The following is a 26,205-nucleotide window of genomic DNA, read 5'->3' as shown; positions in this document are numbered from 1 at the left end:
ATGCCTCCTTGCAGCATGCCTAAGGCACGTTCGCACAGATGAGCAGGGACCCTGGGCATCTTTCTTTAGGTGTTTTTCAGAGTCCGTAGAAAGGCCTCTTTAGTGTCCTAAGTTTTCATAACTGTGACCTTAATTGCCTACCGTCTGTAAGCTGTTAGTGTCTTAACGACCGTTCCACAGGTGCATGTTCATTAATTGTTTATGGTTCATTGAACAAGCAAGGGAAACGTGTAAAAACCCTAGGAATGTGATGACAGAAATAAAAGTTGAAATAAATAATTCTCTCTACTATTATTCTGACATTTCACATTCTTAAAATAAAGTGGTGATCCTAATTGACCTAAGACAGGGAATTTTTACTCTGATTAAATGTCAGGAATTGTGAGAAACTGTATAACTGTATATCTACAGTTGAAGTCGGAAGTTTACATACACCGCCAAATACATTTAAACTCAGTTTTTCACATTTCCTGACATTTAATCCTAGTAAAAATTCCCTGTCTTTGGTCAGTTAGGATAACCACTTTATTTTAAGAATGTGAAATGTCAGAATAATAGTAGAGAGAATGATTTATTTCAACTTTTATTTCTTTCATCACATTCCCAGTGGGTCAGAAGTTTACATACACTCAATTAGTATTTGGTAGCATTGCCTTTAAATTGTTTAACTTGGGTCAAATGTTTCGGATAGCCTTCCACAAGCTTCCCACAATAAGTTGGGTGAATTTTGGCCCATTCCTCCTGACAGAGCTGGTGTAACTGAGTCAGGTTTGTAGGCATCCTTGCTTGCTCATGCTTTTTCAGTTCTGCCCACACATTTTCTATAGGATTGAGGTCAGGGCTTTGTGATGGCTACTCCAATACCTTGACTTTGTTGTCCTTAAGCCATTTTGCCACAACTTTGGAAGTATGCTTGGGGTCATTGTCCACTTGGAAGACCCATTTGCGACCAAGCTTTAACTTCCTGACTGATGTCTTGAGATGTTGCTTCAATATATCCACATAATTTTCCAGCCTCATGATGCCATCTATTTTGTGAAGTGCACCAGTCCCTCCTGCAGCAATGCACCCCCACAACATGATGCTGCCAACCCTGTGCTTCACGGTTGGGATGGTGTTCTTCGACTTGCAAGCATCCCCCTTTATCCTCCAAACATAATGATGGTCATTATGGCCAAACAGTTCTATTTTTGTTTCATCAGACCAGAGGACATTTCTCCAAAAAGTACAATCTTTGTCCCCATGTGCAGTTGCAAACCGTAGTCTGGCTTTTTTATGGCGGTTTTGGAGCAGTGGTTTCTCCTTACTGACCGGCCATTCAGGTTATGTCGATATAGGACTTGTTTTTCTGTGGATATAGATACTTTTGTACCTGTTTCCTCCAGCATCTTCACAAGGTCCTTTGCTGTTGTTCTGGGATTGATTTGCACTTTCGCACCAAAGTACGTTCATCTCTAGGAGATTCTCCTTCCTGAGCGGTATGATGGCTGCGTGGTCCCATGGTGTTTATACTTGCGTACTATTGTTTGTACAGATGAACATGGTACCTTCAGGCATTTTGGAAACTGCTCCCAAGGATGAACCAGACTTGTGGAGGTCTTGGCTGATGTCTTTTGATTTTCCCATGATGTCAAGCAAAGAGGCACTGAGTTTGAAGGTAGGCCTTGAAATACATCCACAGGTACACCTCCAATTGACTCAAATGATGTCAATTAGCCTATCAGAAGCTTCTAAAGTCATGACATCATATTCTGGAGTTTTCCAAGCTGTTTAAAGGCACAGTCAACTTAGTGTATGTACACTTCTGACCCACTGGAATTGTGATACAGTGGATTATAAATGAAATAATCTGTAAACAATTGTTGGAAAAATTCCTTGTGTCATGCACGAAGTAGATGTCCTAACCAACTTGCCAAAACTATAGTTTGTTAACAAGAAATTTGTGGCGTGGTTGAAAAACAAGTTTTAATGACTCCAATATAAGTGTATGTAAACTTCTGACTTCAACTGTACAAACACAGAACAATTATGAACACAAGACGAGAAAATGAAATGATCTCCAACCTAGCTGATAATGGTAGCCTATCGTACCACGTGTCCATTTGGAAAATAACATTCTTAAGCAATGACTTTTTGGTCCAAGATTAAGACCTATGGGTCATATTGGTAGAAACATGAAAATTATTACGTTATTTTTTATCACTGGAAACGTTTTGAATGTTTCTGAAATCATTAAAACACCACAGAAATGTATATTTTGCTGAAGTTGAACCACCTAAAGCTTTAAAAGAGCATAATGTCAAATTAAATGGGGAAATGTGAATGAAAAAAAGTATTAAGTTGCTTATTCACAGTTTTTGAAATGAAAAAGGTTGTCTGTTAAAATACTTTGTGCCTCATTGGCATTACAGTAGGAATACAGTATTGCATGTGGTGGTCTTTCCAACTCTGTTTGATAAAGCGTTGTTGCTATTCCAAACCCCTCTAACTGTAATAACCCTGCAGGATGTTTGAGTTGCCACAGACAAAAACAGGCCTTTGGTTTGCTATGAGCTCGAGCAGGTCAGACGGTCGGTCGGTCGGTCCTATCACAGTGCACATAGTTAAGTCAAGCTCATTATAAACTCATTACACAAGGCATAAAACTGAAAGGGCACAGGACAACCAATGAGCAATTTAGGCTCAAGTCTTCAAACATCAAGCTGCGACACATTATGCCTCATACCTGCAACACCAGATTGACACCTGTGACTAGTTTCTATAAAATCCCCCCTACCTTATCTAGCTTTGAACAAGTCAACAGGCAGCATTGTCACATGACCATGGATGTGAAGCTGAACTTGTCACAGGCATCTGGTCTCTTTCCCCGAACAAATGCGCTATTAAATCTTGCATGTGTTATACGTGTGTGTGTGTACATGCATGGTCATTCATTGGGCAGAAAGGATAAAAAACGTAGCTCTGTGCAATTGAACACAGTTGCTAAATTTATATAGCGTCTTAGAACTACAATGGGGCTTGCTGTGTTCTAGTGGTGCGTGGCCCTGGAGTGGGGCTTGCTGTGTTCTAGTGGTGTGGCCCTGGAGTGGGGCTTGCTATGTTCTAGTGGTGTGTGGCCCTGGAGTGGGGCTTGCTATGTTCTAGTGGTGTGGCCCTGGAGTGGGGCTTGCTATGTTCTAGTGGTGTGGCCCTGGAGTGGGGCTTTACAAGCCGTCTGAAGGGCTCCCTCAGGACAGCACTCTCCAGCTGGTGCTTTACAAGACTCCACAACATCAAACACACAGGGCCCGTGTCCCAAATTGCACTCTATCACCGTTGGGCTCTGGTCAAAAGAAGGGTACTATATAGAGAATAGGATGCCATATGAGACACAGCCAGGGGCCGTGAGTTGGCCCTCACCCTCCCTCCGCTCTGAGCCTTTCTCACAGCTGTCTGTGGGCCAGTAAAACAGAACAAAGCAAATTGAAGTAGAACGGTGGCTTATTTCAGATCAGCAGGTCCTCCTGAGGTCCTCTGGGAGATCATGGTATACAAAGCCTAGGACTGAACCTTTCATCCACCATGTGACACCCGGGAGGAAACAGTGATTGACAACGACGATCAGAAGTTACAGTGGTATAAAGTGTAAATATTCAATTGGTTTCTAGGTAAGTTGATAGAGAACCCCTTTCTCACTTCCAGAAATGATCTGGGGGAAGGTAGAGGAACCAGCGCTGTGTGTCCATGCCAGAAACAGCTCTAATAATGCTGACAGTGAAGCCAGAAGGGAGAGGATATCGTCTAAACAGTTTATCAGTGGCTACCTCAGCCTTATTCATTGACTACAGTTAATATGAGTCAGAACTCCCTTCCCCGTCCGAGGTGATAATGATTTTGGTGCCACGTCTTTAGAATCAATGCATTAACTTCTCAGTAGGTGCTGTCAGAACAGCGGTGGCTGGCAAATAAAAGCACGTCCCTAGCTGCCTCCCAGTCAGATCAGCAGTTCAGTTTTCCATTCCACAGCAGCTCCAGTGATCAGAATTCCTTGGCATCTGAAGACGTTGGAGATTACGGCATGGAATTTAAAGGGGAGACTGACTTCATCCTTCATTACAAAATAGAAAAGGATGTTGGAAGAAACGGCATGGCCACAAAAACCCAATTACCAGTAAGCATCTAAGAGAGAGAGAAGAGTGTGAGGCTGCCAAATCATTACTCCACCACTTCATCTGACATACGATTAGTTTCCTGAAATGAGTCACAAGTGATGACATCGCCCATGATATTCTCTCCGGCACTGTCTCACCTACAGTGCTGCTACATCAGCCTCTAAGAGTTAGGAGAAAACCATACAAATATCTTGACGTCTTTTGTAATGGATCTTTCGCAGCCTAGAAATGGAGATACTGTATATTCTGTATACACACCAGATACAAATAAGCCCACACAGTTAACTGACACAGTATTTTGTTCTTTTTTATATTCTGAAGGATATTAACTTGAGAAATAAAACTTATTTGAACTTATTACATTTAAAATGTATCTGTGAGAAACTTTATCATAAAAGAGGAAATGAATGGAAAACTGAAAGTAAAAACAACTAACAGCCCAAAGTCAATTTGATGTCTTCCAGTTGTGTGAACTCCCTTAGTTGTGCAGGAAGCAAGCATCTCTCTCTCTCTTTCTTTATCTCTCTCCCTCTCTTTCTTTATCTCTCTTTCTTTATCTCTCTCTCTTTCTTTATCTCTCTTTCTTTATCTATCTCTCTCTCTTTCTTTATCTCTCTTTCTTTCTCTCTTTCTTTATCTCTCTCTCTTTCTCTCTTTCTCTTTCTCTCTTTCTCTCTCTCAGCTGTTGAGCCTGCATCACTTCAAGACCTGTTGAGTGGAGTGTGGCAGACCGGGCTCCTGGACTGTCCCCAGCAACATCCTAGCTTCCAGACACACACACACACACACGTCACTCATCACTCCGGACAGCAGACAGACGCCTTAATGGCCCAATCGAGCCGTCTGCGGTACTGCTCCCAGAACCGTTTCTGAATTTTGACAGGTCCCTGACCCATGCCAGAAGAGTTCAGCAGGATTGGGACTGAGGGTGGAAGGGAGGCAGAGTGGGTAGTCCAGGGGAAGGGAGACTGGGTAGTCCAGGGGAAGGGAGGGAGACTGGGTAGTCCAGGGGAAGGAAGGGAGACTGGGTAGTCCAGGGGAAGGGAGGGAGACTGGGTAGTCCAGGGGAAGGGAGGGAGACTGGGTAGTCCAGGGGAAGGGAGGGAGACTGGGTAGTCCAGGGGAAGGGAGGGAGACTGGGTAGTCCAGGGGAAGGGAGGGAGACTGGGTAGTCCAGGGGAAGGGAGGGAGACTGGGTAGTCCAAGGGAAGGGAGGGAGACTGGGTAGTCCATGGGAAGGGAGGGAGACAGGGTAGTCCAGGGAAAGGGAGGGAGACTGGGTAGTCCAGGGGAAGGGAGGGAGACTGGGTAGTCCAGGGGACGGGAGGGAGGCTGGGTAGTCCAGGGGAAGGAAGGGAGACTGGGTAGTCCAGGGGAAGGAAGGGAGACTGGGTAGTCCAGGGGAAGGGAGGGAGACTGGGTAGTCCAGGGAAAGGGAGGGAGACTGGGTAGTCCAGGGGACGGGAGGGAGACTGGGTAGTCCAGGGGAAGGGAGGGAGACTGGGTAGTCCAGGGGAAGGGAGGGAGACTGGGTAGTCCAGGGGAAGGAAGGGAGACCTGGGTAGTCCAGGGGAAGGAAGGGAGACTGGGTAGTCCAGGGGAAGGAAGGGAGACTGGGTAGTCCAGGGGAAGGGAGGGAGACTGGGTAGTCCAGGGGAAGGAAGGGAGACTGGGTAGTCCAGGGGAAGGAAGGGAGACTGGGTAGTCCAGGGGAAGGGAGGGAGACTGGGTAGTCCAGGGGAAGGGAGGGAGACTGGGTAGTCCAGGGGAAGGAAGGGAGACTGGGTAGTCCAGGGGAAGGAAGGGAGACTGGGTAGTCCAGGGGAAGGGAGGGAGACTGGGTAGTCCAGGTGAAGGGAGGGAGACTGGGTAGTCCAAGGGAAGGGAGGGAGACTGGGTAGTCCAGGGGAAGGGAGACTGGGTAGTCCAGGGGAAGGAAGGGAGACTGGGTAGTCCAGGGGAAGGAAGGGAGACTGGGTAGTCCAAGGGAAGGGAGGGAGACTGGGTAGTCCAAGGGAAGGGGGGGGAGACTGGGTAGTCCAGGGGAAGGGAGACTGGGTAGTCCAGGGGAAGGAAGGGAGACTGGGTAGTCCAGGGGAAGGAAGGGAGACTGGGTAGTCCAGGGGAAGGGAGGGAGACTGGGTAGTCCAGGGGAAGGGAGACTGGGTAGTCCAGGGGAAGGGAGGGAGACTGGGTAGTCCAGGGGAAGGGAGACTGGGTAGTCCAGGGGGCGGGAGGGAGACTGGGTAGTCCAGGGGACGGGAGGGAGACTGGGTAGTCCAAGGGAAGGGAGGGAGACTGGGTAGTCCAGGGGAAGGGAGGGAGACTGGGTAGTCCAGGGGAAGGAAGGGAAACTGGGTAGTCCAGGGGAAGGGAGGGAGACTGGGTAGTCCAGGGGAAGGAAGGGAGACTGGGGAGTCCAGGGGAAGGAAGGGAGACTGGGTAGTCCAAGGGAAGGAAGGGAGACTGGGTAGTCCAAGGGAAGGAAGGGAGACTGGGTAGTCCAGGGGAAGGAAGGCAGACTGGGTAGTCCAGGGGAAGGAAGGGAGACTGGGTAGTCCAGGGGAAGGAAGGGAGACTGGGTAGTCCAGGGGAAGGAAGGGAGACTGGGTAGTCCAGGGGAAGGAAGGGAGACTGGGTAGTCCAGGGGAAGGAAGGCAGACTGGGTAGTCCAGGGGAAGGAAGGGAGACTGGGTAGTCCAGGGGAAGGAAGGGAGACTGGGTAGTCCAGGGGAAGGAAGGGAGACTGGGTAGTCCTGGGGAAGGAAGGGAGACTGGGTAGTCCAGGGGAAGGAAGGGAGACTGGGTAGTCCAGGGGAAGGGAGGGAGACTGGGTAGTCCAGGGGAAGGAAGGGAGACTGGGTAGTCCAGGGGAAGGAAGGGAGACTGGGTAGTCCAGGGGAAGGAAGGGAGACTGGGTAGTCCAGGGGAAGAAAGGGAGACTGGGTAGTCCAGGGGAAGGGAGGGAGACTGGGTAGTCCAGGGGAAGGAAGGGAGACTGGGTAGTCCAGGGGAAGGGAGGGAGACTGGGTAGTCCAGGGGAAGGGAGGGAGACTGGGTAGTCCAGGGGAAGGAAGGGAGACTGGGTAGTCCAGGGGAAGGAAGGGAGACTGGGTAGTCCAGGGGAAGGGAGGGAGACTGGGTAGTCCAGGTGAAGGGAGGGAGACTGGGTAGTCCAAGGGAAGGGAGGGAGACTGGGTAGTCCAGGGGAAGGGAGACTGGGTAGTCCAGGGGAAGGAAGGGAGACTGGGTAGTCCAGGGGAAGGAAGGGAGACTGGGTAGTCCAAGGGAAGGGAGGGAGACTGGGTAGTCCAAGGGAAGGGGGGGGAGACTGGGTAGTCCAGGGGAAGGGAGACTGGGTAGTCCAGGGGAAGGAAGGGAGACTGGGTAGTCCAGGGGAAGGAAGGGAGACTGGGTAGTCCAGGGGAAGGGAGGGAGACTGGGTAGTCCAGGGGAAGGGAGACTGGGTAGTCCAGGGGAAGGGAGGGAGACTGGGTAGTCCAGGGGAAGGGAGACTGGGTAGTCCAGGGGGCGGGAGGGAGACTGGGTAGTCCAGGGGACGGGAGGGAGACTGGGTAGTCCAAGGGAAGGGAGGGAGACTGGGTAGTCCAGGGGAAGGGAGGGAGACTGGGTAGTCCAGGGGAAGGAAGGGAAACTGGGTAGTCCAGGGGAAGGGAGGGAGACTGGGTAGTCCAGGGGAAGGAAGGGAGACTGGGGAGTCCAGGGGAAGGAAGGGAGACTGGGTAGTCCAAGGGAAGGAAGGGAGACTGGGTAGTCCAAGGGAAGGAAGGGAGACTGGGTAGTCCAGGGGAAGGAAGGCAGACTGGGTAGTCCAGGGGAAGGAAGGGAGACTGGGTAGTCCAGGGGAAGGAAGGGAGACTGGGTAGTCCAGGGGAAGGAAGGGAGACTGGGTAGTCCAGGGGAAGGAAGGGAGACTGGGTAGTCCAGGGGAAGGAAGGCAGACTGGGTAGTCCAGGGGAAGGAAGGGAGACTGGGTAGTCCAGGGGAAGGAAGGGAGACTGGGTAGTCCAGGGGAAGGAAGGGAGACTGGGTAGTCCAGGGGAAGGAAGGGAGACTGGGTAGTCCAGGGGAAGGAAGGGAGACTGGGTAGTCCAGGGGAAGGGAGGGAGACTGGGTAGTCCAGGGGAAGGAAGGGAGACTGGGTAGTCCAGGGGAAGGAAGGGAGACTGGGTAGTCCAGGGGAAGGAAGGGAGACTGGGTAGTCCAGGGGAAGAAAGGGAGACTGGGTAGTCCAGGGGAAGGGAGGGAGACTGGGTAGTCCAGGGGAAGGGAGGGAGACTGGGTAGTCCAGGGGAAGGGAGGGAGACTGGGTAGTCCAGGGGAAGGAAGGGAGACTGGGTAGTCCAGGGGAAGGAAGGGAGACTGGGTAGTCCAGGGGAAGGGAGGGAGACTGGGGTAGTCCAGGGGAAGGAAGGGAGGCGGTGAAGGGTGTTTTTCATCATTAATAATATTTTGGAACTGAGGAGGGAGTTTCCCTCATCAGTGACCCGTTTAAAGATGTGTCCCTCATCAGTGACACCATTAAATATGCTTCCCTCATCAGTGACACGTTAAAAGATGTGTCCCTCATCAGTGACACATTTAAAGATGTGGCCCTCATCAGTGACCCGTTTAAAGATGTGTCCCTCATCAGTGACACGTTTAAAGATGTGTCCCTCATCAGTGACACGTTTAAAGATGTTTCCCTCATCAGTGACACGTTTAAAGATGTGTCCCTCATCAGTGACACGTTTAAAGATGTGTCCCTCATCAGTGACAGGGTTAAAGATGTGTCCCTCATCAGTGACATGTTTAAAGATGTGTCCCCTTATCAGTGACATGTTTAAAGATGTGTCCCTCATCAGTGACACGTTTAAAGATGTGTCCCTCATCAGTGACAGGGTTAAAGATGTGGCCCTCATCAGTGACATGTTTAAAGATGTGTCCCTCATCAGTGACACGTTTAAAGATGTGTCCCTCATCAGTGACAGGGTTAAAGATGTGTCCCTCATCAGTGACATGTTTAAAGATGTTTCCCTCATCAGTGACACGTTTAAAGATGTGTCCCTCATCAGTGACCCGTTTAAAGATGTGTCCCTCATCAGTGACACGTTTAAAGATGTGTCCCTCATCAGTGACACGTTTAAAGATGTTTCCCTCATCAGTGACACGTTTAAAGATGTGTCCCTCATCAGTGACACGTTTAAAGATGTTTCCCTCATCAGTGACATGTTTAAAGATGTTTCCCTCATCAGTGACACGTTTAAAGATGTGTCCCTCATCAGTGACACGTTAAAGATGTGTCCCTCACCAGTGACAGGGTTAAAGATGTGTCCCTCATCAGTGAGACGTTTAAAGATGTTTCCCTCATCAGTGACCCGTTTAAAGATGTGTCCCTCATCAGTGACACATTTAAAGATGTGTCCCTCATCAGTGACACGTTTAAAGATGTTTCCCTTAACAGTGACAGGGTTAAAGATGTGTCCCTCATCAGTGACACGTTTAAAGATGTTTCCCTCATCAGTGACACGTTTAAAGATGTTTCCCTCATCAGTGACACGTTTAAAGATGTGTCCCTCATCAGTGACACGTTTAAAGATGTGTCCCTTATCAGTGACACGTTTAAAGATGTGTCCCTCATCAGTGACACGTTTAAAGATGTGTCCCTCATCAGTGACACGTTTAAAGATGTTTCCCTCATCAGACACATGTTTAAAGATGTGTCCCTCATCAGTGACACGTTTAAAGGTGTGTCCCTCGTCAGTGACACTTTTAAAGATGTGTCCCTAATCAGTGACATGTTTAAAGATGTGTCCCTCATCAGTGACATGTTTAAAGATGTGTCCCTCATCAGTGACATGTTTAAAGATGTGTCCCTAATCAGTGACATGTTTGAAGATGTGTCCCTAATCAGTGACATGTTTAAACATGTGTCCCTCATCAGTGACACGTTTAAATATGTGTCCCTCATCAGTGACACGTTTAAATATGTGTCCCTCATCAGTGATATGTTTAAAGATGTGTCCCTAATCAGTGACACGTTTAAAGATGTGTCCCTCATCAGTGACACTGGATATTAAGTAATGGATTCATGTTGAGATGTTATACCAATGGACAGAACACATAGAAGGACATGTCAGCTGATGATGTAGCAAGAAAAGGAAGCCGTGTCTGTTGTACACTTTTTTTACCCTATTTTCACTTACTCAATTCATTTATAAAATGTCATTTTGCAATTGAAATGTGGCCATATTTTGCAATGTAGAAATGTTGCCATGGAAATAGGTATATTATTTCCTATGTTGATGACATTTTCTTGGCAACTGGGACCATTTGGCAGTATATCTAATTATTGTTCAGAAAGAAAATATTTTCTCCCCTGAAGCAGTTGATTAGGACGGTGAAAGTAATACTGTGTCGAGCTGCCCGCATGGTCCTGTGAGATATGTAAAGTGGAGGGAAAATCCTGCAACTGCATGTCTATGTAATAGTAGCATAGGCATTCTGTCAGGTCCACCTGGATGCAGTATTCTACAGTCCGTCCACTTCCTCCTCCCAACTTTATTGCCTCTAGCACTTCCTGTTAATCAACCATGGCGCTGACTGTTGGCTACTTTTCCGCTGTCAATTTCACAGAATAAATATTATGAATAAATAAGAAAGATGAAGGTTGACTGAAACATTGTGTAACTTGACAAATTATACATTTGTGATATTACCTTTCAACAGCCGTCTGGTGTTGCCCTAACCTCACGTTAGTGCCACGCTAGTCAAATCAGTCAAGGCAGTGCTTTCTCCTACCGTAGAACACTAAGAGATGAAGACAATAGTCCAGAACTGTTGTGCTGTTTGAGAACGAGAGGTGTGAAACAGTTGACATGAAATCAATAGGCCTCTGTATAGACGGTGAAGTGGAGAAGGAGAGAAGAGAGAGAGAGAAGAACGCGAGAGAGAAGAAAAGGGATACCAGTGAAGAACAAACACCATTGTAAATACAACCTATATTCATTTATTTTCCCTTTTGTACTTTCATTATTTGCACATGATTACAACACGGTATATATATATGCCAAATTACATTTGAAATGTCTTTATTCTTTTGGAACTTTTGTGAGTGTGATGTTTACTGTTAATTTTTTATTGTTTATTTCACTTTTGTTTATTATTTATTTCCCTTACTTTGGCAATGTAAACATATTTTTCCCATGCCAATAAAGCCCCTGAGAGAGAGAGAGAGAGAGAGAGAGAGAGAGAGAGAGAGAGAGAGAGAGAGAGAGAGAGAGAGAGAGAGAGAGAGAGAGAGAGAGAGAGAGAGAGAGAGAGAGAGAGAGAGAGAGAGAGAGAGAGAGAGAGAGAGAGAGAGAGAGCATAAAGTAGTGGACCTTGCCATCCGGCGTTCAGTGACTGTCTATCACATGTATTTGTTTTCATCTTCCCAGTCCAGCCCAGACACTGAGAGAGTCTAACTCTATCTCTGAGATTTCTATAGAGCAGAGCAGCAGGCCCTCCCACCGCCTACATAGAGCAGAGGGGGGAGTAGAGCAGAGCAGAGCAGCAGGCCCTCCCACCGCCTACATAGAGCAGAGGGGGGAGTAGAGCAGAGCAGAGTAGCAGGCCCTCCCACCGCCTATAAAGGACAGCCATACGGAGACACTCAGACAGAAATCACACGTGTATCTGTGTAGAGGCAGAGGGAGACGCTCACAATATAACAGCCAGCCAGGAGTGAAGGAGGGGTCCACCTTGAGAGAGAGAGAGAGAGAGAGACAGACAGACAGACAGAGAAAGAGAGAGAGTGAGACAGAGAGAGAAAGAGGAAGAGAGAAGGGGAGAGAGAGAGAGAGAGAGAGAGAGAGAGAGAGAGAGAGAGAGAGAGAGAGAGAGAGAGAGAGAGAGAGAGAGAGAGATAGGTGAGAGAAGCAGAGAAAGAGAGAGAGATATCAAAGAGTGATTTAATCTGAGTGTCTTGATCTCTTTTGTCCTCATGTCTAAGGATTAAGTAGAGGATCTACAGTACTGGGGGGGATCTGGTCTTTCTACAGGTCTCTATATGAGAGAGGAGTCACCCACCTGTCTTGTAGATCTGGACTGATGTCTTTTACAATGGTGCGTACGGCTCCCCCAAGCCGCTTCCTTTTCTCCGACATAAGCATGATGTCAGAGGACGAGGAGGAGGAGAACGGCGGCAGCGAGAGCTCGGGCTCCGACTCCCAGAAGTCCTCCTTCCGTCTCAATGGCGGCTCCAACGGGTTTCAGATCAAGGTGGGAAGCAGGAAGAGGAAGTTCTGCGGAGTTGCCGGGAGGCTGGCGGGGCCCCCGATGGTGGCAGGGGCCCCGGTGGTGGAGGTGCGGCAGCGGAACGTGGCAAACGCTCGAGAGAGGGACCGCACCAACAGCGTGAACACGGCCTTCACTGCCCTGAGGACCCTCATCCCCACCGAGCCAGCCGACAGGAAGCTGTCCAAGATCGAGACTCTGCGGCTGGCGTCCAGCTACATCTCCCACCTGGGTAATGTGCTGCTGGTGGGCGAGGCGTGTGGGGATGGGCAGCCGTGCCACACCTCCACACCCCCATTCCACCACCACACCCTCCACAGTCTCAGCCCCTCGCCCGGCCGGGGCTCAGAGAACCAGCCCAAACACATCTGTACTTTCTGCCTCAGCAAGCAGAGGAAAATGGTGAGTGCCACTGGAGGGGCAGAGCTACTGTATGACTGACAGGAGAGTGGTATGGTGTGGATGCTAAGGGTCAAGGGTCTTATTGGTTGAAATCCTCCCAGAGAAAAATAACTAAACTAGGCGTTCATGGAGTCCCTTTATGTGACCTTTCAACTTCCAGACTCAAACTATTTTAGAGCTAGGTCTGGGTTCTTCTTTCAGGTCAATCTGTCATTGAGAAAATTAGCATTTCATAACTGTGGGCTGCGACTTGTGGCCGAACCCCTCATGGCTAAAGGCTGGGTTTTGGTCCCACGTTATTTGGATAGTCCCCTATAGATAGTCTATATTGGTTCAAACTGTCACCAAACTATCGTTAGTTTGATCACAAGAATATGTTAAATTAATTAGGTAGGATTAACGGAAAAAAGTTAGGGAAACACTTGGATATATTCACCCTCTTTAATGTTGCCTTTTCGTTCAAATCAGTGTAATACTATAATACTGTAGTTATTAATAAGGAGCCAATTTCATCCTAACCTGACCGTTGCACATCTAAGCTCATTTCTGTGGGAATGGTTGACATGTGTCAGACCCCCGCAGTGTGAAATCTACACCTCTGTTCCCTACCACTGGTGGAGTCGATGGGATCAGTCAGAGCAGAAACACTGAAGTACAATCTCAACTCTCTTTAGACCTGCATCATATATTACATTTAGCAGGCACTTCTTTCCAAAGTGACTTACAGTAGTGCGTAGATACATTTTCTTCTGGGTGGCTCCTGACATTACAAGCACCATGTTCTACCAACTGAGCCACGCAGGACCTGCATCAGCCCCAGGATGATTGTCCTAGATGAGGACTGATTGTTGACGTCAAGAGAAAACAGTGACGATACATTTCTTCAGATGACCACATGGGCTCTCGGACTAAGCCGTTGGTTTGAACCTTGTGAACTGAACAAGATCATTACTCCAGGTGGAAAGTGAGCGGTAGAAAATCGTGTATCCTCAAAGTATAAATGAGCTAACACGTAAGAATTAACCCATGCAGTACTCACATATTTGCCTGACGACTCATCCTGAATTTAGTTACGCTGCTCTGTCGATCACTGCATACGTTCATCTTGGAGAGGAAACGATAGTGAGCCTGGCGTTTGACCGGAGCAATGTGAATGAGTAGTCAGGAAAGTCACAAATAGCCTGGGCAAAATAACTACTACAAGCATACAGTCAGCCAAAATAGTAAAATCTGGAGATAGTATTTAAATTGTCTTGAGGACTGCTGGAGACATGTGAATCTCAGTGCTGGGTGAATGATGTAGATGTGCATCATGATTTAATCTGAGGCTGTTCTCTTCCTCATTCATTCTGCTGTTAACCATCTTGCCGTTACAACTCTGAGTCCATGTCTCAAATGGAACCCTATTCCCAGTGGTGGAAAAAGTTCCAATTGTCATACTTGAGTAAAAGCATAGATACCTTAATAGAAAGTTACTCAAGTAAAAGTAAAAGTCACCCAGTAAAATACTACCTGAGTAAAAGTCTAAAAGTATTTGGTTCTAAATATACTTAAGTATCAAAAGTAAATGTAGAAGTATAAATAATTTCAAATTCCTTCTTTTAAGCAAAACAGACGGCACCATTTTTTTGTTTTTAAAATGTATGGATAGCCAGGGGCACACTCATGTCACGTTCGTCGTAACATTTAAGTGAGGAGGACCAAGGCGCAGCGTGATAACAATACATCTTACTTTTTAATGAAGACGAACTTGAAGCTATACAAACAATAAGTGCAGACACTGGCAACTTACACATAGACAATCACCCACAACCTACCTAATGACTATGGCACCTAAATATGGCTCCCAATCAGAGACAACGATAGACAGCTGTCTAATTGAGAACCAATCTAGGCAACCATAGACTTACATAAACACCTACAATGAACACAACCCCATGAACTCTACAAACACCCCCTAGACAATACAAACACCCTAGACGAGACAAAAACACACAAACATCCCCCATGTCACACCCTGACCTAACTAAAATAATAAAGAAAACAAAGATAACTAAGGCCAGGGCGTGACAACTCAGACATAATTTACAAAAGATGTATGTGTTTAGTGAGTCTGCCAGATCAGAGGCAGTAGAGATGACCAGGGATGTTCTCTTTATAATTACGTGAATTAGACAATTTTCCTGTCCTGCTAAGCGTTCAAAATGTAACGAGTACTTTGGGTGTCAGGTAAAATGTACAGAGTAAAAAGTACATTATTTTCTTTTGGAATGTCGTGAAGTAAAAGTACAGATACCCCCAAAAATGACTTAAGTAGTACTTTAAAGTATTTGTACTTAAGTACTTTACACCACTGCTTTTGGTCAACAGTAGTGCATTATATAGGGAACAGGGTGCCAGAGCCCATAGTGCTCTGGTCAACAGTAGTGCATTATATAGGGAACAGGGTGCCAGGGTCCATAGTGCTCTGGTCAACAGTAGTGCATTATATAGGAAACAGGGTGCCAGAGTCCATAGTGCTCTGGTCAACAGTAGTGCATTATATAGGGAACAGGGTGCCAGAGTCCATAGTGCTCTGGTCAACAATAGTGCATTATATAGGGAACAGAGTGCCAGAGTCCATAGTGCTCTGGTCAACAGTAGTGCATTATATAGGGAACAGGGTGCCAGAGTCCATAGTGCTCTGGTCAACAGTAGTGCATTATATAGGGAACAGAGTGCCAGAGTCCATAGTGCTCTGGTCAACAGTAGTGCATTATATAGGGAACAGGGTGCCAGAGTCCATAGTGCTCTGGTCAACAGTAGTGCATTATATAGGGAACAGGGTGCCAGAGTCCACAGTGCTCTGGTCAACAGTAGTGCATTATATAGGGAACAGGGTGCCAGAGTCCATAGTGCTCTGGTCAACAGTAGTGCATTATATAGGGAACAGGGTGCCAGAGCCCATAGTGCTCTGGTCAACAGTAGTGCATTATATAGGGAACAGGGTGCCAGAGTCCATAGTGCTCTGGTCAACAGTAGTGCATTATATAGGGAACAGGGTGCCAGAGTCCACAGTGCTCTGGTCAACAGTAGTGCATTATATAGGAAACAGGGTGCCAGAGTCCACAGTGCTCTGGTCAACAGTAGTGCATTATATAGGGAACAGGGTGCCAGAGTCCATAGTGCTCTGGTCAACAGTAGTGCATTATATAGGGAACAGGGTGCCAGAGCCCATAGTGCTCTGGTCAACAGTAGTGCATTATATAGGGAACAGGGTGCCAGAGTCCATAGTGCTCTGGTCAACAGTAGTGCATTATATAGGGAACAGGGTGCCAGAGTCCACAGTGCTCTGGTCAACAGTAGTGCATTATATAGGGAACAGGGTGCCAGAGTCCATAGTGCTCTGGTCAACAGTAGTGCATTATATAGGGAACAGGGTGCCAGAGTCCATAGTGCTCTGGTCAACAGTAGTGCATTATATAGGGAACAGGGTGCCAGGGTCCATAGTGCTCTGGTCAACAGTAGTGCATTATATAGGGAACAGGGTGCCAGAGTCCATAGTGCTCTGGTCAACAGTAGTGCATTATATAGGGAACAGGGTGCCAGAGTCCATAGTGCTCTGGTCAACAGTAGTGCATTATATAGGGAACAGGGTGCCAGAGTCCATAGTGCTCTGGTCAACAGTAGTGCATTATATAGGGAACAGGGTGCCAGAGTCCATAGCGCTCTGGTCAACAGTAGTGCATTATATAGGGAACAGGGTGCCAGAGTCCATAGCGCTCTGGTCAACAGTAGTGCATTATATAGGGAACAGGGTGCCAGGGTCCATAGCGCTCTGGTCAACAGTAGTGCATTATATAGGGAACAGGGTGCCAGAGTCCATAGTGCTCTGGTCAACAGTAGTGCATTATATAGGGAACAGGGTGCCAGAGTCCATAGTGCTCTGGTCAACAGTAGTGCATTATATAGAAAACAGGGTGCCAGAGTCCATAGTGCTCTGGTCAACAGTAGTGCATTATATAGGGAACAGGGTGCCAGAGTCCATAGTGCTCTGGTCAACAGTAGTGCATTATATAGGGAACAGGGTGCCAGAGTCCATAGTGCTCTGGTCAACAGTAGTGCATTATATAGGGAACAGGGTGCCAGAGTCCACAGTGCTCTGGTCAACAGTAGTGCATTATATAGGGAACAGGGTGCCAGAGTCCACAGTGCTCTGGTCAACAGTAGTGCATTATATAGGGAACAGGGTGCCAGAGTCCATAGTGCTCTGGTCAACAGTAGTGCATTATATAGGGAACAGGGTGCCAGAGTCCATAGTGCTCTGGTCAACAGTAGTGCATTATATAGGGAACAGGGTGCCAGAGTCCACAGTGCTCTGGTCAACAGTAGTGCATTATATAGGGAACAGGGTGCAAGAGTCCACAGTGCTCTGGTCAACAGTAGTGCATTATATAGGGAACAGGGTGCCAGAGTCCATAGTGCTCTGGTCAACAGTAGTGCATTATATAGGGAACAGGGTGCAAGAGTCCATAGTGCTCTGGTCAACAGTAGTGCATTATATAGGGAACAGGGTGCCAGAGTCCATAGTGCTCTGGTCAACAGTAGTGCATTATATAGGGAACAGGGTGCCAGAGTCCATAGTGCTCTGGTCAACAGTAGTGCATTATATAGGGAACAGGGTGCCAGAGTCCATAGTGCTCTGGTCAACAGTAGTGCATTATATAGGGAACAGGGTGCCAGAGTCCATAGTGCTCTGGTCAACAGTAGTGCATTATATAGGGAACAGGGTGCCAGAGTCCACAGTGCTCTGGTCAACAGTAGTGCATTATATAGGGAACAGGGTGCCAGAGTCCACAGTGCTCTGGTCAACAGTAGTGCATTATATAGGGAACAGGGTGCCAGAGTCCATAGTGCTCTGGTCAACAGTAGTGCATTATATAGGGAACAGGGTGCCAGAGTTCATAGTGCTCTGGTCAACAGTAGTGCATTATATAGGGAACAGGGTGCCAGAGTCCACAGTGCTCTGGTCAACAGTAGTGCATTATATAGGGAACAGGTTGCAAGAGTCCATAGTGCTCTGGTCAACAGTAGTGCATTATATAGGGAACAGGGTGCCAGAGTCCATAGTGCTCTGGTCAACAGTAGTGCATTATATAGGGAACAGGGTGCAAGAGTCCATAGTGCTCTGGTCAACAGTAGTGCATTATATAGGGAACAGGGTGCCAGAGTCCATAGTGCTCTGGTCAACAGTAGTGCATTATATAGGGAACAGGGTGCCAGAGTCCATAGTGCTCTGGTCAACAGTAGTGCATTATATAGGGAACAGGGTGCCAGAGTCCATAGTGCTCTGGTCAACAGTAGTGCATTATATAGGGAACAGGGTGCCAGAGTCCATAGTGCTCTGGTCAACAGTAGTGCATTATATAGGGAACAGGGTGCCAGAGTCCACAGTGCTCTGGTCAACAGTAGTGCATTATATAGGGAACAGGGTGCCAGAGTCCACAGTGCTCTGGTCAACAGTAGTGCATTATATAGGGAACAGGGTGCCAGAGTCCATAGTGCTCTGGTCAACAGTAGTGCATTATATAGGGAACAGGGTGCCAGAGTTCATAGTGCTCTGGTCAACAGTAGTGCATTATATAGGGAACAGGGTGCCAGAGTCCATAGTGCTCTGGTCAACAGTAGTGCATTATATAGGGAACAGGGTGCCAGAGTCCATAGTGCTCTGGTCAACAGTAGTGCATTATATAGGGAACAGGGTGCCAGAGTCCATAGTGCTCTGGTCAACAGTAGTGCATTATATAGGGAACAGGGTGCCAGAGTCCATAGTGCTCTGGTCAACAGTAGTGCATTATATAGGGAACAGGGTGCCAGAGTCCATAGTGCTCTGGTCAACAGTAGTGCATTATATAGGGAACAGGGTGCCAGAGTCCACAGTGCTCTGGTCAACAGTAGTGCATTATATAGGGAACAGGGTGCCAGAGTCCATAGTGCTCTGGTCAACAGTAGTGCATTATATAGGGAACAGGGTGCCAGAGTCCATAGTGCTCTGGTCAACAGTAGTGCATTATATAGGGAACAGGGTGCCAGAGTCCATAGTGCTCTGGTCAACAGTAGTGCATTATATAGGGAACAGGGTGCCAGAGTCCATAGTGCTCTGGTCAACAGTAGTGCATTATATAGGGAACAGGGTGCCAGAGTCCACAGTGCTCTGGTCAACAGTAGTGCATTATATAGGGAACAGGGTGCAAGAGTCCATAGTGCTCTGGTCAACAGTAGTGCATTATATAGGGAACAGGGTGCCAGAGTCCATAGTGCTCTGGTCAACAGTAGTGCATTATATAGGGAACAGGGTGCCAGAGTCCATAGTGCTCTGGTCAACAGTAGTGCATTATATAGGGAACAGGGTGCCAGAGTCCATAGTGCTCTGGTCAACAGTAGTGCATTATATAGGGAACAGGGTGCCAGAGTCCATAGTGCTCTGGTCAACAGTAGTGCATTATATAGGGAACAGGGTGCCAGAGTCCATAGTGCTCTGGTCAACAGTAGTGCATTATATAGGGAACAGGGTGCCAGAGTCCATAGTGCTCTGGTCAACAGTAGTGCATTATATAGGGAACAGGGTGCCAGAGTCCATAGTGCTCTGGTCAACAGTAGTGCATTATATAGGGAACAGGGTGCCAGAGTCCATAGTGCTCTGGTCAACAGTAGTGCATTATATAGGGAACAGGGTGCCAGAGTCCATAGTGCTCTGGTCAACAGTAGTGCATTATATAGGGAACAGGGTGCCAGAGTCCACAGTGCTCTGGTCAACAGTAGTGCATTATATAGGGAACAGGGTGCAAGAGTCCATAGTGCTCTGGTCAACAGTAGTGCATTATATAGGGAACAGGGTGCCAGAGTCCATAGTGCTCTTGTCAACAGTAGTGCATTATATAGGGAACAGGGTGCAAGAGTCCATAGTGCTCTGGTCAACAGTAGTGCATTATATAGGGAACAGGGTGCCAGAGTCCATAGTGCTCTGGTCAACAGTAGTGCATTATATAGGGAACAGGGTGCCAGAGTCCATAGTGCTCTGGTCAACAGTAGTGCATTATATAGGGAACAGGGTGCCAGAGTCCATAGTGCTCTGGTCAACAGTAGTGCATTATATAGGGAACAGGGTGCCAGAGTCCATAGTGCTCTGGTCAACAGTAGTGCATTATATAGGGAACAGGGTGCCAGAGTCCACAGTGCTCTGGTCAACAGTAGTGCATTATATAGGGAACAGGGTGCCAGAGTCCACAGTGCTCTGGTCAACAGTAGTGCATTATATAGGGAACAGGGTGCCAGAGTCCATAGTGCTCTGGTCAACAGTAGTGCATTATATAGGGAACAGGGTGCCAGAGTCCATAGTGCTCTGGTCAACAGTAGTGCATTATATAGGGAACAGGGTGCCAGAGTCCATAGTGCTCTGGTCAACAGTAGTGCATTATATAGGGAACAGGGTGCCAGAGTCCATAGTGCTCTGGTCAACAGTAGTGCATTATATAGGGAACAGGGTGCCAGAGTCCATAGTGCTCTGGTCAACAGTAGTGCATTATATAGGGAACAGGGTGCCAGAGTCCATAGTGCTCTGGTCAACAGTAGTGCATTATATAGGGAACAGGGTGCCAGAGTCCATAGTGCTCTGGTCAACAGTAGTGCATTATATAGGGAACAGGGTGCCAGAGTCCACAGTGCTCTGGTCAACAGTAGTGCATTATATAGGGAACAGGGTGCCAGAGTCCATAGTGCTCTGGTCAACAGTAGTGCATTATATAGGGAACAGGGTGCCAGAGTCCATAGTGCTCTGGTCAACAGTAGTGCATTATATAGGGAACAGGGTGCCAGAGTCCATAGTGCTCTGGTCAACAGTAGTGCATTATATAGGGAACAGGGTGCCAGAGTCCATAGTGCTCTGGTCAACAGTAGTGCATTATATAGGGAACAGGGTGCCAGAGTCCACAGTGCTCTGGTCAACAGTAGTGCATTATATAGGGAACAGGGTGCCAGAGTCCATAGTGCTCTGGTCAACAGTAGTGCATTATATAGGGAACAGGGTGCCAGAGTCCATAGTGCTCTGGTCAACAGTAGTGCATTATATAGGGAACAGGGTGCCAGAGTCCATAGTGCTCTGGTCAACAGTAGTGCATTATATAGGGAACAGGGTGCCAGAGTCCATAGTGCTCTGGTCAACAGTAGTGCATTATATAGGGAACAGGGTGCCAGAGTCCATAGTGCTCTGGTCAACAGTAGTGCATTATATAGGGAACAGGGTGCCAGAGTCCATAGTGCTCTGGTCAACAGTAGTGCATTATATAGGGAACAGGGTGCCAGAGTCCATAGTGCTCTGGTCAACAGTAGTGCATTATATAGGGAACAGGGTGCCAGAGTCCACAGTGCTCTGGTCAACAGTAGTGCATTATATAGGGAACAGGGTGCCAGAGTCCATAGTGCTCTGGTCAACAGTAGTGCATTATATAGGGAACAGGGTGCCAGAGTCCACAGTGCTCTGGTCAACAGTAGTGCATTATATAGGGAACAGGGTGCCAGAGTCCACAGTGCTCTGGTCAACAGTAGTGCATTATATAGGGAACAGGGTGCCAGAGTCCACAGTGCTCTGGTCAACAGTAGTGCATTATATAGGGAACAGGGTGCCAGAGTCCATAGTGCTCTGGTCAACAGTAGTGCATTATATAGGGAACAGGGTGCCAGAGTCCATAGTGCTCTGGTCAACAGTAGTGCATTATATAGGGAACAGGGTGCCAGAGTCCATAGTGCTCTGGTCAACAGTAGTGCATTATATAGGGAACAGGGTGCCAGAGTCCATAGTGCTCTGGTCAACAGTAGTGCATTATATAGGGAACAGGGTGCCAGAGTCCATAGTGCTCTGGTCAACAGTAGTGCATTATATAGGGAACAGGGTGCCAGAGTCCATAGTGCTCTGGTCAACAGTAGTGCATTATATAGGGAACAGGGTGCCAGAGTCCACTAGTGCTCTGGTCAACAGTAGTGCATTATATAGGGAACAGGGTGCCAGAGTCCATAGTGCTCTGGTCAACAGTAGTGCATTATATAGGGAACAGGGTGCCAGAGTCCATAGTGCTCTGGTCAACAGTAGTGCATTATATAGGGAACAGGGTGCCAGAGTCCATAGTGCTCTGGTCAACAGTAGTGCATTATATAGGGAACAGGGTGCCAGAGTCCATAGTGCTCTGGTCAACAGTAGTGCATTATATAGGGAACAGGGTGCCAGAGTCCATAGTGCTCTGGTCAACAGTAGTGCATTATATAGGGAACAGGGTGCCAGAGTCCACAGTGCTCTGGTCAACAGTAGTGCATTATATAGGAACGGTGCAGAGTCAGTGCTGGTCACAGTAGTGCATTATATAGGGAACAGGGTGCCAGAGTCCACAGTGCTCTGGTCAACAGTAGTGCATTATATAGGGAACAGGGTGCCAGAGTCCATAGTGCTCTGGTCAACAGTAGTGCATTATATAGGGAACAGGGTGCCAGAGTCCATAGTGCTCTGGTCAACAGTAGTGCATTATATAGGGAACAGGGTGCCAGAGTCCATAGTGCTCTGGTCAACAGTAGTGCATTATATAGGGAACAGGGTGCCAGAGTCCATAGTGCTCTGGTCAACAGTAGTGCATTATATAGGGAACAGGGTGCCAGAGTCCATAGTGCTCTGGTCAACAGTAGTGCATTATATAGGGAACAGGGTGCCAGAGTCCATAGTGCTCTGGTCAACAGTAGTGCATTATATAGGGAACAGGGTGCCAGAGTCCATAGTGCTCTGGTCAACAGTAGTGCATTATATAGGGAACAGGGTGCCAGAGTCCATAGTGCTCTGGTCAACAGTAGTGCATTATATAGGGAACAGGGTGCCAGAGTCCATAGTGCTCTGGTCAACAGTAGTGCATTATATAGGGAACAGGGTGCCAGAGTCCATAGTGCTCTGGTCAACAGTAGTGCATTATATAGGGAACAGGGTGCCAGAGTCCATAGTGCTCTGGTCAACAGTAGTGCATTATATAGGGAACAGGGTGCCAGAGTCCATAGTGCTCTGGTCAACAGTAGTGCATTATATAGGGAACAGGGTGCCAGAGTCCATAGTGCTCTGGTCAACAGTAGTGCATTATATAGGGAACAGAGTGCCAGAGTCCATAGTGCTCTGGTCAACAGTAGTGCATTATATAGGGAACAGGGTGCCAGAGCCCATAGTGCTCTGGTCAACAGTAGTGCATTATATAGGGAACAGGGTGCCAGAGCCCATAGTGCTCTGGTCAACAGTAGTGCATTATATAGGGAACAGGGTGCCATTTGACAGAAAATGTAGGCAGGATGTTTTTCTGTCCATACACAGCATAAAGATATTAATTCATCTCTGAACACAATGGTAGGGATTGTGATGGTATCATTCAACAATAACTAGAATGTATGAATGTATAGAATGTAGGCATTAGATTTGCAACATAGAATTAATATACAATGTTTGACTAAGGCAGCTAAACATCAGAAAGAGGATGACAATGTGAAAATACTCTTCACTATCAGGAAGGAATCATGTTTATACAGCCCATGAAGAAATGTTTCAGATTTATAATGCTGTGAACGGTTTTAATTCAAAGCTCAGCGACTATAAAAGTTTTACAACAGTATAATTGGTCATTGAATTTGGACTTTTGGAAACATAGACATATGAAAACATATTCTGACCATATATCACAATAATGAATACACAATAAATGTATCCTGGAAGTAATTGGACATTGTTAGAATCATACAGAATAAACCAGCTAATGAGATAATTGCCCTTTAAATGATTGATCCAGTGCTGAACCCTGTATTCATTCTGCTGCTGGTATTTGAACCAGATTGAGCTAGCTCTTTGAGCTCTTTGAGCTCTTTGATGTTTAAAGCAAAACTGGTCTCCATAACCGCTCTCACTCCTTTCTCCCATTAAGGCAGTCCCAAATGGCACCCCATTTCCTTTAAAGTGCTTAACTTTGGACCAGGACTCATAGGGCTCTGGTCAAAAGTGGTGCACTATATAGGGAATAGGGTGCCATTTGGGACACAACCCAGTGCTCATTACTCCCAGAAAAACAGCCCTCAGCAGCCACTCGTTTCTTTGTTTCTAAAGAAGAAGAATAGAATTAAATGAAGCATATGTGAGCTATACAGTATATAATACGAGTGCAGTTTTGTCTTTTCAACACATTTCAACACCTGCAGAGTGGGCTAATGAGCTATTGTAGACTGTAGAGAGAGAACACTGTATAAAGTAAAAAATCCTTGTCTCTTCAAGGTTTTCACCAATGTTGTTACCCTCATCTGAGGCAGAAAATCTATGAAAATAAAGTCATACATGCTTAAGCTATAACTATGACTTAATGTGTAGGAGACTTCATGCCTCAACCATATCATGCCTATCGAGTGTACTTTATCAAACTTCATACTAAACTCTCTGTTCCATTTGGACAGAGCATGGCCAGCATTTATGAATACTGTATATTCTAGCTCTAGATTTATAGAATAAGAAAGTGGAAAACCCAGTAAATCTATAGTCTCCATATCTAGGTTAGAATGCCAGGGATCTTGGCTCCATGGGATCCAGTGATGATCCCTGGCAGTGAACACTCCCATTACAAACCAGGCGTCCCCTAAGGGTCCAAAACATTACAGCAACATTGGTCCAGCCCAGTACCTTTAGTTAAATGGTACTGGATATTGAGTATTACACCAAATGAAAACTCATAAGAAGCGCTGGTGACACTTCATAAAAACGTTTATGAGTAAGCCATTATAAATACGTATACATTTTTACCTATATTGAAATACTTATTTATGAATAGTTGATTCAATCGTTTAATAATCATGCTTATTCATGAAAGTTATGATAAAGTGTTACCAATCGAAAAAACTTGAAGTGAATGTTTTGTGTTCAGAGGAAGCTTGTTGTTGACTGTTGCGTTCCCTCTCTGCTGTGAGCAGTACTAATAGTATGTACTCTAAATGGCACCCTTTTCCCATAGTGCACTACTTCTGACCAGAGCCCTATGGGTCCGCGCACTATAAAGTGAATAGGGTTCCATTTGTGACGCAGCATAGAGTTGAGTGCTGTGCAGTGCTGCTGCTCCTGCAACTGTAGTCCCCCTCATGCCGGTCCTTGTATTGTATTCAAATGATCTTCACTGGGTATTTTATCATGGTGTCATACGGTGGGTGTAGCTGGTGGAAGTCAGGCGCAGGAGAGCAGAGATGAGTGAACAAAGAAGCACTTTACTGAGGCAATAGTAAGAACAGAACGCAACCGCGTCACAAAAACAAATGCCCAAAGAACAAGTGAGGCAGCACAAAGTACAACAACCAAGTACAAAGTACCGGCTGCCACAAATCACGGGTACAAATAAAACCCGGCGCAACAAAGCCGGAAGCGTGCCAACCTAGACAATAAACAATACCCCACACAGACATGGGGGAAACAGAGGGCTAAATACACATAGTAATCATGAGGAGATGTAAACCAGGTGTGTGGAAAACAAGACAAAACAAATGGAAAAATGAAAGGTGGAGCGGCGATGGCTAGAAGACCGGTGACGTCGACAGCCGAACGCCGCCCGAACAAGGAGAGGGACCAACTTCGGCGGAAGTCGTGACACATGGACAGACATATGGAAGTAGTTAAAGACTAATCCAACACGAAACCAGAGTCAGTCCTAAAGTGCACATTAAATAAATGAGCGTATTTAAATGAATCGTCATATTAATGTAATTAGATTATCAGCAACAGGATCGTTGTAAAGACAAATTAAATTGAATAGAGATAAAACATGTAGATGTATAACACTGAGCATGATGAATTTGTTTGAATGTATTTTTCCAACTAGTAAGTCATGTTGAAGTAGTGCTGCCCTATTCAGGACAATGTAATAATTGTAACTTTTTATTTATTTGATAGAATAGCCAGGACACAACTATTTCATTAAGTGAAAAAGAAAGCATGGAAAATCCATGCTTAGTAAATCAATATTTTAGATAGGCTACTGTTTCAATAAAAAAAGGGAAATGTGTATAATTGATAAGCCTCCTTGAAGGGCGTATTTAACTAATGCAGATGAAACCTCCTTAACCTTAATATAACAATAATATGTATTCAACATGATGTCCACATCTAAAGAAAACAGAAATAGATTCCAGGAATTTAGCAGACGCTCTTATCCAGAGCGACTTACAGAGCGACTTACAGAGCGACTTGAGTGCATACATTTTCATTCTGGTCCCCCGTGGGATTTGAACCCATAATCCTGGTGTTGCGAGCACTATGCTCTACCAACTGAATTACACAGGACCACAATACAGAATT

The 26,205-nt window shown here is 46.7% G+C and overlaps 1 protein-coding gene across 1 annotated transcript; it reads left to right on the top strand.

Annotated features, from left to right (window-relative positions):
• The first annotated feature begins 12,242 nt into the window (after nucleotides 1-12,242).
• On the top strand, nucleotides 12,243-12,869 carry LOC120036651 (basic helix-loop-helix transcription factor scleraxis-like). The gene has a single exon (XM_038983033.1). The coding sequence runs from the start codon at nucleotides 12,243-12,245 to the stop codon at nucleotides 12,867-12,869; it is 627 nt and encodes a 208-aa protein (XP_038838961.1).
• The last annotated feature ends 13,336 nt before the right edge of the window (nucleotides 12,870-26,205 follow it).

Source organism: Salvelinus namaycush, unplaced genomic scaffold, assembly GCF_016432855.1.
Source record: "Salvelinus namaycush isolate Seneca unplaced genomic scaffold, SaNama_1.0 Scaffold141, whole genome shotgun sequence".
In the NCBI taxonomy this organism is placed as follows: domain Eukaryota; kingdom Metazoa; phylum Chordata; class Actinopteri; order Salmoniformes; family Salmonidae; genus Salvelinus; species Salvelinus namaycush.
Note: the sequence above shows the minus strand (reverse complement) of the source record. Positions and strands in the feature narration are given on the sequence as shown.